Source organism: Akebia trifoliata, chromosome 4 (genome assembly GCF_017979445.1).
Source record: "Akebia trifoliata isolate Shusen 1 chromosome 4, ASM1797944v1, whole genome shotgun sequence".
In the NCBI taxonomy this organism is placed as follows: domain Eukaryota; kingdom Viridiplantae; phylum Streptophyta; class Magnoliopsida; order Ranunculales; family Lardizabalaceae; genus Akebia; species Akebia trifoliata.
Window position 1 is genome coordinate 6,500,128 of NC_141378.1, and position 11,589 is coordinate 6,511,716.

The following is an 11,589-nucleotide window of genomic DNA, read 5'->3' on the forward strand; positions in this document are numbered from 1 at the left end:
TCATAAACCATGAGGAGAGAATTCTACTCTTTGGGAAGTTTCTCGAAATCACCATTATTCTTCTGATCTTAACCGTTGATTTGAATCATTGTCCAACGTCATTGGACTCTAGAAAATTTGAAGTTTAAGTTTCATTTTCTCACGCTTACACGTGTAAGACTTTGAGTGGATCCTCCCGAAACGGTAGAAGCCAACCTTTGACGCATTCTCTTCTTCTCTCACTATTTAAAACCCACAAACTATTCTTCTTTTTTTGTCTTAATTTGCTTGGAGAAGACAGTTGGTCAACAAAATAATCTCCCTCTCTTCATTTAAAGCTCACATTTAGGGCAAAGGTCAACCAGAGAAGACGCTCTTGGATAAGAGAGAGAGGAGTTTTCAACAAAGGTTTATTACTTTCTCTTTAGAATTTTATTTTCTAGAAAAAGTTAAGAAAATTGTTGCTTTTCCACTCAATTTAGAGAGAGATGTTTTTTATTTATTTTTGTTGTTTAAATTCTCATTTGGGTTTACTAAATTCTTGAAAGAAGTGGTCATCAATGATCATTTTTGTCGAATTCTTTTTCCAAAGATTTAGGGTCAATTAAACAAATACTTTTTCTCCACGCATACATGCATTGTGACAAAATAAGAGCATATCTCGAGCGTGTCAATGGTAAGCGAACAACGTACGGACAACTTTCTTTTGATTTAAGAAGTCCATATCGATGATGACCTTGAATTCATCTAGAGGTATTAGAAACTTATAAATTCACTCTTTCCACGTGTCCATCTTGACGTCACGGCCTTTGAATCATGTGATAAAGAGATTCGACCTGTACGTTGAAGCAAATTCTAAGAATAAAAAATAAAAAACTTTCTATCGATTCTGAATTTGTTGGCTTAGTGTAAGAGAAAAATATAGTTTATTAGTAAGGATGATCTACTCATCATATTGACCACTCTCACAAAAAAATTAATTAAATCTAACACCACTCAAAACGTTACATTAGATATCATTATAAGTTTAAGTATTTATTTAGTATTATCATATGAGACCACTCTAAAAAAAAATAAAAATCACTTTACTCTTCTCTCGTGAGCCCCACATTGTATGAGATCTAAGATGTTAATTTCAACAATTCTGTAGGATTATTCACGTATGTTACTACCATTATTTAGGTAGTTAATGGTATAATGGTAGATATACTGTATAAAATTACCCCAAGTCTGACCAAATTTATTTTTTTTCAAAATTTATAACATCTTTAGAAACTTATTTTTTAACAACAAACAATTATCTATAATTGTACTATAACTACTTATTATTCTAAAATTTCCTTTAGTAAAATATCTTGAAAAAAAAAGCTAAGAAAATGCTTGCATGTGATATTTGAAATAAATAAAAAATGATCAAGTTAAGCATTTCTATCTCAAATTTTTAATAGAGTCAGAGCTTGATATTTGTCAACTTTAGGATCCATTATCTATTACCCATGGAATAATTCAGGGAAGTTCTCGGCACGAGCATAAATTAGTTATTAGGGAGGCATTCAAAATATGGGATGTAATTATTTCATTTATGTCAAACTCTACACAAAAAAAAAAAACAAAACAAAACAAAAAGATAATGAAGAAGAAAAAGGAAGATGACAAAGTGTTTTGAGTCAATAGCGAATGACTTATTATTTTTGTTTTTGATAATTTATCAAGCGATACATGCATTGTGCCACACTTGATTTAATCTCCTCTTTAATTGGCCTAGAACTCCCAAAGTCCCCAATTGAATAATGATCATTTGGGATCAACTATATGCATGAACGGAGCTAGTAAGGAGTTGGTGGGGACAATTGCCCTCACACCCCTGTATTTTCAACTAATTACATGTCCCATTTGTCCCACTCCCTCACCTCTCTCCCCATTTGCCCCCCACACCATGATCTCCCTCCAATTTTTGTCCCCACAATTTTCCCACCATTCAAATTCTTCAACTGTACAACTAACCATAGTTTGCCCTCACTACAAGAAAATCTTGGCTCCGCCCCTATATGATTCCTATTATGTCATTTTCCACTCTGTTAAGTCATTTAATCGAAGTATGTATTATTTTATATATATATTTTCTTATCATCTTTATTTATTTTGTAGATCCCTCTACTTGCATAAAAAATATTCGTTTTTAATTTTTCTGGTAAATTCTCAATCTATGATTATCGAACTTTTTCCCTATCATATTGATGAGGTATCAATCTTGATATATTATTATAAGGTGTTTTATCTTTTAACATGAATAATTTTTATCTAGTGTACATGGGAATATTTCTAGGTCTTTGGATGGATACATAAGTTCGCATAAATCTTCTATTCTTTAGTGAGCATTGCATGTGTCAACAAGAATAATTTTCTTTCATTGAAGGTTCTTAATATTCCATCAAAAAGATGTTTAACCACAATTATCAAAAGACGGCGCTCCTCATCTTAACTATAATGTCCATTTAAGTCCATTTTTTGACACTTTATTCCTTTTCTTTCTTGTTTTTTTAATTCAATTTTTAATATAAGTAAGGTAAGATGAATTCAAATCCATGCCCTTAAAATTGCATAAAAAGTATATATTTTCTCATTAAAAGTTTCTATCATTTTAAAATAAAATTAAAATTCTCAAATAGTAAAAATTCAATAGTTAAGCTTGCTGGGCCAACGTTTATAGTTTTTCTTTAATTTTTTTTTAATATCCAACAATTTGTAGGGTTAATAATGTATTGGACAGAACCTAAAAAGTGATCTAATGAAATAATATAAGGCCAGAATTGAGGTTTTTTAATGGGATGAAGACTCAATTTTTAGTATTTATGAGAAAAATATATTATATTATAAGATTGGGTTCAGTGACTCATGAAATTGACTCAAGAAATAAAATATGATCCAGAGTCCGGACCTTATAGAGGCCAAATCCAATAATTGAGACTCATCGTAAAGATAAGTATCAACAAGATATGCATTATTGCGATATATATAATCCCAATTGTGCATGTTGGGCTTACATGATAGGGATCATGTGTTACATCTTGAATCATATTTCTTAAGTCAATGGAATCCAATCCCACATATATTATGTATGTCGTGTAAATATATTTCATATATCTAGTTTTAGGACACAACATCACCCTTTATTGACACTAATTGATTCAATCGAAGTATCTCTTAGTAGAGTCAAATCATTTAAATTGGTTAATTTTTTTAAAACTAATATGTATTTATTTGTAGATTTTTTTTCTTTCTTTTTTCATTTTTTAAGTGAATTATAGATGCTCATTTACAAAATCTTAAATTTAGATAAAATAATAAATATTTAAATTGTTACAAAAAAATTAATTATATCAAAAATACAAAATTCCATTGACTTGGATGACGAGTCATCTTAGACATAAATCATGGACAAGTCAATGTGATGAGCGATCTACATCCAAAGAGGCATCCTGGTGGTAAGGTTGACGACTATAATAAAGAGATATCTATACCAAGTCATGAGCGATAACAAAGCCAAGCTGACCACTCGAGGTGAAGGGGCGAATGATTGACGAAGGTTTGACTTGAGAAAGTATGAAAATGAATAGAATGAGTGACTTCGAAGGCTGGGATGACATGTTCAAGTTTACTCGATTACGGGCGAACTTTTAACCAGGTTTGGGATACATTAGAGATACTACCGATATCTTTATGAGTCAAGCTAGACTTATTAAGATTTCAAATCTTACTAAGAGTCATGAGCTTGCATTGTGGCATCTAGAGGGAAAAAATTTAAGAACTTTGAAACAAATAAAAAAATATATATTTTTCACCATTGAATTATAATAATTTTAAACTTGGAAGTTCAATAGTCGTCCATTTTCAACACTTTGGATGAAGTTCAAAACATTTTTTTTGTGGGAATCTGAATTTTTCCGTGAAATCTAAAAGACTGTTGTGTTGGATTGTCATTGTGGAAATCCATGTGGGCCCAATGACCCTTAGTAAGAATTGAAATCTTACAAAGTTAGTAAGGAAAGTGTTTTTCTTGTTAAGGTTATTTCCGTAATAATTTCAAAACTAAAACCCAGTAACATATCTTCATCAATTACCTATTTCCAGCTCGATCGCTAACAAACCTAGGCCAATAAAAAGATACTGAGCCGTGCATGACAGGTCAGCCAAGTAACGAAATGGCAAAAAAGTTTGGCTCTCCCGCGTTTTCTCAACCCTATAAAACTAAACCCCCACCACGTTATTCGCTAATGTCCCTCTCTCTCTCATTCGATATCTTTCGCTTTATGTTTCTAATGGAGTTTTTGGTGTTTCAGTCATATTCTTGGAGCTGAAATTGAAAGCAAATTCAAATTAATGTCCTTGAAGAAGAACTTTTAGAGATTGAGATATTCGAAATCGAATTGTATCGCGAATTATCAAAGAAACCAACGATGTTGCAGGACATGATTCATCCTCCAGAGCAAATTCCAATCGTAAATCTCTAAGACTCTTTTATTTTGATATTCACTTTTAATTGTTCTTCCTTGATTTAAAGCTCTGCATGTGTTTCAATAACTGCTTTAAGTATCAAATTTCACTATTCTGATTTCTTTTCCTAACCTTAAAAATATTTAATATTTGTTTTTTAACACCAAAATTTCACGTTCAATTATCATCTTTTTGTATCTTTTCTCAAATATTGGAGTTCGCAATACGAATGTTATTACGTGTTCGATCTAATGACATAATTTCATACTTTCTCAATTATTTCTTATGTTTTATAACAATTCTTATGCACATACGTATGTGGACCAAGGACTACCCATCTATATGGACCGCACGTTGTTCATGTGACATTTAAAAACATGATTGAGTGCAACGTGGATATAAAACAAAAAATTCAAACAACTCTACAAAAAGATATTCTTTCATCATTGATCAACTAGCAATATGTTTTTAAAGTATTTGATGAGAAAAAAAAAGATTTTTGAATCAATTTTTAAATCTAATCTAAACCATGAACTAAGGCTAAGATATCATTTGGACCAGTATGGTACTCCACTTGGACCAAGTAAGGATCTTAGTCGAGATTCTACAAGATCTTTTAATAGTTATCTTCTCTTCTATTCTTTTTAAAAGAAACATACGAATGGCATTGTAATCTCAATTTACACCTTAGTAGAATGCATCATTGCATCATGATATATTCTATTCAAATAGGATTTATTACATTGATATCATATTACATATCATCTTAAACTCATGATGATCAATCATTATTTTGAGTTTAGCAACTAAAGAAACACCAAAATTGAAGTGTCCTTTGAAGACTATTATCCTTGTAGACCCGCCTTTGTCTTAGGCACCTATGCCATAGATGAGATGATGAAAGAATTTTAATGATCATCCTTTATAATAATTTCACTTCATAAACATGCATTAGATGCGATGCTCAAATTTGACATCAGATAGCTCCCTCACATGTAAGAAACGAGCTTATATGAGTTTAGTGGGTTTGTTGAGCTGACCCATTTGGGTAGTCCATTAGGAATATTAACTCTTAGACGCGGATGTTGCCTTACATTTTCCTACCCAACAGGCTCAATTATGATCGTAATATTTGGCCATGGGTCTTGGATGGTCTCAACATGACGATCATGCTCGCTCAATAATTGTCCTATTTGGATTTTTATTACCTAATTTTTTCTTTCTTTCTTTTAATTTTTTAAGTACGTACAGAAGTTGGGCTCTAGGCTATTGTATAACTAGAAAAGAACAATCACACATGTCTTGATAATCTTCGATCACTTTGCCAATTATCATACATGAAGTCTTTTAGGGTTTATAAATTAAGGAAAAAAAATGTTAAACATAAAAACTATAAAAATAAATCAATCTTAAAATCATTATGGTATATTAATAATATAAACCTTATTACAATAGATCAATCTTAAAATCTTTATGTTATCTTTATAAGAACATGTAGCTAGCTTTTTAAGCTTCTAGTTTGAGAATTCTAATCTCTTTTTTTATTCAAGTTTATCAATAAAGGTCTCCTAAAGCATTTCAAGTGTACCATTCAAAGGTTTCAATTCCACTTGTTTCTCCCACTTTTTTCTATCATTTTGTTTTTTTACTTCAACAAGAACAACATATCATGTACTTGTTGATTTGCCACAGGTTTCTATTTTCCTACACATCACGTGGTGCATCTTTTCCCACTTGCACACATTTATCAAAATATATCCCCGACGAGACCTCTTTCAAATCTATGCCATTGGTTTAGGTCCAAGCATAAAAAAAAGAGGGGATAGCTACTATTAGCACACTAACTTTTACTTGTAACCTAATCACACTTACCTTTCAGATAGTGTTTTAAATACTGAACACCGGGTCAGACCGGTTTTGGTCAATCTGGTTCAAGTAGAACTAGGGTTTTCCAAAGAACCATTAATTTTTATAAAACAGGGTGGTTCAAGTTCAACCACTACTACAAAAAATTTACTTTTTGAAGATAAAATTTTGGGAAAGAACATAATTTCATTATTTACTAATCAAACACTTATAATGAAATTTTATCGTTTCTTTTTTTTTGGGGGGAAGTAATCGAGGATTAGGCAGACCCAAACCAGAAAGGCTCGGAGACTTACAACCTCTCATAGGCATGCCCACTAGCATCCTTTCTCACAATCTCTTCGAGTTCACTAGGGAGCTCATCATACATTAAATTTATAATAATATTTAATGTTATATTTTACGAAAAATTAAAAAGTTATAAACTTATATTTGATAAAATATTTTATGCCGACTATCGACCTGACGTAATCCTAGTCCTTTATATTTGGGTTTGGGATTGGTAATGTAATTTAAAAGTAATACCATGTACGTGAAACTTTTAAAATCCTACCAAATGTTGATTTAAGGTTTACCAAGCAAATGAAAATTAGAAAGTTTCCATCTTGTAATCTAACTTTGAAAAGAGTTAAGTCCTTTTGTTAGTTTGACTGATTTGCTATATAGCTAAGATTCTATCGGACGATTTCTTGTTGGAGAAAATCTAAGACATGGGTCCATTGATTAGATAAGGTGATACCCATCTGTCAATTTCCATTGAAAAATGGAAGTTCTTAGTCTTTATATTGATAACCTTTGATGATTCTTATGTTTGTAATTAGAGAAAAAAAATGTTGTTTTTGATCGATAACGATATTGTTTTTCATATGTTGCAGGAGGAGATCTCGAGCCCGATAAATACTCAAATGTTCGAATTTTACGACCTCGAATTATTCCCCGAAACGCTGCAAAATTCTGATGTCTCTTCTTGCTCAAATTGTTGCTTTGAAGACAATTCCTCCTATACTACAAATCTCTCTTCTTCCTTCCCTTCAGATATGGGAAACTTCTACAATAACAACAACAGCAGCAACAGTTACACTAGCACTGCTACCACCACCACCACCAACACCACTAACAACACCATTAACAACCTCCCCATCATCTTTGATTCTCAAGATGAAAATGATAAAGACATATCAGCATCCATAAACTTCTTGTCACCATCTACATTTTCCATTCCTCCTCTTCTTACAAACCAAGATGAACAAATTGATCTCTCCTCATTACAAACACAAATAAACCTCGTTAACGGGTTCACATCGTATTCACCCGATCCGGTTATCCACGGAGCTGGCCCGACATTACCATCTGTCTTCGAAGACGATTGCTTGCCTTCCTTACCTTCTTACGCCAATCTAGACCCGTCTTCTCCTTCATGTTCTTTCATTGATCCTACTGTGGGACAATTTTTGCCTGGGACAATTTTTTCTACCAATAGCCCGGGAATTTTTGCAGGAAATTTTGTTTTAGGTCCTGAATTACAACCTCAAGAATTGGAGTTTCAAGGAGACAATGGTGGAGTCTTCGGTTCGGACTTGATGCAACATGGTTACAGCTCCAGTGATATACAGGTACGAAAAATGGGTCGACCCGATTTGTATTCATTTCTTTACAAGGCCTCTCAATGGATCGAATATGAGTCGGATTTATACTAATTTGATATATATCCCACAATAGATTTATTTTGGATGTGGACCTAATCAGATTTAACATTTGATGTTTCTGCCCAATCCAAAATAATAATTGGGCATCCGGATCCATCCTAAAAAATAATAATTTGATTGTAAATATATTAATCTGATTTACCTAAATATTGGGTTGGTACCACAACCCGTATCGACCGTTGTCGACTTGGTGCGGATCCGAAAATTGGCGGGTTTGATGCATAAAGTAAGGCATCAAATGGTTCCTAAGGGGGAAAAGTGTGGACAATGAAACATGTAAAAGTGCCAAACCCTACTTCTAAAATGAAAACTAGAATAAGAGAACCTATTTGACAGTCGTAGGTTCTAACTATTATTTTCCATGAATCCTATTCTCATGCTACACAAGTGGATCATATATAGATGAGACATATTTATTGACCTAAAGTGAAATTGACTGGAGGATGATATTAAGGGACTCTTTGTATCCAGTGTCTATAAGTCACATTATTTTCATGGAAAATGGTTTGCTGAACAAACAATATTCTTGTCAAAATAGATTGCTGGAATTTGATTGTGCACCCAAAAAAAAAAAAATCTCTTTTAGAAAAAACATTTATTCGTGATCAATAAAATCGGTTGCGTACATTTGATTACACTTGGAAATGGATTCTGACAGAAAAATGATCGGAATTGGGCAGCTACCAACTTAATTGCTCAGCCAAAGATGAAGCAAACAAACACTGGAAATCCATATTTTCCTGGGAAATTTATTTTCCCACCAAACAGTAGACCTTGTTTGTTGATCTAGAGATAAAACAAGGATTTTTTTTTTTAATAAAAAAAAATAGGGATTTGGTATTTGGGTATCAATTGAATTGCTTGGTGATGAGTTCTTGATAGAGGTTCATATGGGGACAAAATCTGGTTGAGCAAGCCTAAGATTAAGGACCTAGAAAGTAGAAACATTAATAAAATCCTAACTTGGCCTAACCCAATACTTGATGCCAAACCAAACCATTAAGACTTAGGTTGGAGCCAGTATGGTAGATAGGGAACATGTGGGAAATTTTTTTTTCTAGGAAAATGTAAATTGCTGCCTTACAGGTGTTTAATTGTATATTTTTGTGGGAAAATCATTTTTATTTGAAAGGAATTTTTTTTAGCGAATAAATATTTTCTTACCCAATCTCTTAGGAAATTGATTTTCTCATCTCCTGATGTTATTCACTGTTACCAAACACCAGGATTTTCCATGACCATTGTATGAGTGACTCATTTTCCTTTGAAAATATTTTCTTTTGCAAAACCATAAACATCCAAGTTGGTTTATGTATCTCTGTCTCAAATTTAGGCCCAATAAAAGCCCATGGGCTAAATATTAATATTATAATTTTCTGAAATAATTGTAATTTTGTTGAACAATGCAAATAAAGAATATTATTTAATAATTTGTTTTTGTTTTGGAAAGGTCCTTAATAATGAAAACCAACATCATCTGGTGAATGGTGGGAATTCAACTAGTCTAACATCTGATATGACCACTTCATTGGAAGAATCCACCTACAAAGTTGGAAGACTCTCTGTCGAAGAAAGGAAGGAGAAGATCCATAGATACATGAAGAAGAGAAATGAGAGGAATTTCAGTAAGAAAATCAAGGTCTCTCTCTCTCTCTCTTTCACACACACACACACACACATACTAGTAAGCGCCATGCGTGTACAATTACAAAATTTATAATATATGCATGTTTAATTTTTTATAATTACTATAAAATTGGTATAAAATATTCAAATAGATAATCTAATTCTATATCATATTTTATCATTTAATATATATATAAGGGCCCTTTTTTAGTTTAAAACATTATAGTATTTTTGTAATTTTAGAAAACTAATTATACACAACTAGGGTCTTGGGATCGTAATTTTTTTTTATTATTATAAACATTTTAAAATTTTAAAATTTTAAAATATTAATTAAGATGATTTTAAAGATAATATAATAAAATGATATTTTTATAATTTTAGAAAACTAGTGTCATTATAGGGTCATGAGATTGTAATTTTGTTTGTTTTTAAAGATAATATAAAATGGGTTTTTTTTTCAAACAAATTTGGTGTCAAAGCACTCTTACTCGGCCTTCTCTCATTATAAAAGTAAAGATATATATATTTGATTTTATATTTTTTTATGAATGTGGTTCTTTGATGTACGACTATGATATTGTAGAGATAATTTGATGAATTTATTTTTATGCCCTTAAGTTGGATGTAAGTTCACACAAAGGATAAATAAGTAAATAGAAAATGTGAACGTCCATCAGATAATCCTTAATTTTTATAAAAACTATAATTATTTACAAAAAACGGGCTGGTTCAGTAATTTTTCCAAATTACTTTACTCTTTTCTTAAGACACCCCATATTCTTTGAGAATTTATTGTATGATGGTCAATAGCCTATATATTTCTAATGATTAAAGCAAATATGCAGTATGCATGTCGAAAAACTCTAGCGGATAGTCGACCACGAGTTAGAGGAAGGTTTGCGAAGAATGATGATTTCAGTGAGACTACGAGACTCAGTGGAAGCAATCATGAAGACGAGGATGACGAAGAAGTAAGATCTATTTCTCATGAATTATTTTTAGCTTATATAAGGTCATTTGCATTGTATTCATCATTTATTGGAAAAATAAAAATCTTCTTATTAACATCTACAAAGAGGAACCTTAGAAGAGAGTACATGTAATATTATTGCTCAAGTAATGGCATTGATTTAGGTGTTTTTATGAATAATATAAAATTTAAAACTAAAGTTATAAAAATATTAAATATATATTGCTCCACCAAACTTTTGTACATTTTGGAAAGAATATCATTTATGACTTTAAAGGTCTCTCTCTCTCTCTCTCTCACTCTCACTCACTCTTTTTTATTTATTAAACAGGTGATGGTGAAAGAGGAAGACAACATGGTTGATTCTTCAGATATTTTTGCTCATATAAGTGGAGTAAATTCCTTCAAATGCAACTACCCTATCCAATCCTGGATTTGAATTACATGAGCTGCATCACAGTGATGGCAAGTTTGTACAATTTTGAAAAGATCTCCCATTTTAGTAGATATGAGATTTATAACATCCAATAAAACAAATGAATAATAAGGGGGGTCATTGTTGTCTTATTTATATAGTGGAGATAATACTATTAAGAAAATATTAATGTATTTTTTTTTTTTTGGGTAGATATCCTCATCATCCTTTGTATGAACTTGATGAGGCATATGTTTGTATTTATCAAAAAATGATTATAAAAAAGAAAAAGAAAAAAGCACTTCTTTGTACAAATCTAAGAACGATATGGCAAATATAGCTAAAATAAAGAATAATGCTCACTTCAAACGATTTTAATTTGAGGCGAAGCATCGAACATACATTTCATTCCAACTTAAGTTGATGAATTGTATTAGATGTGGTATTCTTATAATTTCAAAGAGGAGGAATTGTTATTTATTTTTGTTTATGAAGATCACAATTATCATTATCATCATCAAAGCTTGGAC

General features: G+C 31.5%; 1 protein-coding gene across 2 annotated transcripts; it reads left to right on the forward strand.

The window, feature by feature from the left end:
- The first annotated feature begins 251 nt into the window (after positions 1 to 251).
- Positions 252 to 11,374, forward strand: LOC147403352 (uncharacterized). 2 transcript variants are annotated; one of them, XM_086438901.1, is made up of 6 exons: positions 252 to 387; positions 4,320 to 4,478; positions 7,215 to 7,952; positions 9,496 to 9,684; positions 10,520 to 10,645; positions 10,976 to 11,374. In XM_086438901.1, the coding sequence occupies exons 2-6, from the start codon at positions 4,437 to 4,439 to the stop codon at positions 11,081 to 11,083; spliced, it is 1,203 nt and encodes a 400-aa protein (XP_086295027.1). In that variant the 5' UTR covers positions 252 to 387; positions 4,320 to 4,436; the 3' UTR covers positions 11,084 to 11,374. The 2 variants fall into 2 exon arrangements, with proteins under 2 accessions (XP_086295027.1, XP_086295028.1); XM_086438902.1 differs by lacking the exon at positions 4,320 to 4,478 and having other exon boundaries at positions 254 to 387.
- The last annotated feature ends 215 nt before the right edge of the window (positions 11,375 to 11,589 follow it).

Excerpts from the sequence above, each read along its gene's own strand:
- LOC147403352 (XM_086438901.1), top strand. The coding sequence starts at position 4,437 with ATGTTGCAGGACATGATTCATCCTCCAGAGCAAATTCCAATC. Across the intron at positions 7,953-9,495 it reads ACAGCTCCAGTGATATACAG|GTCCTTAATAATGAAAACCA; the intron begins GTACGAAAAATG and ends TGTTTTGGAAAG. Across the intron at positions 9,685-10,519 it reads ATTTCAGTAAGAAAATCAAG|TATGCATGTCGAAAAACTCT; the intron begins GTCTCTCTCTCT and ends GCAAATATGCAG.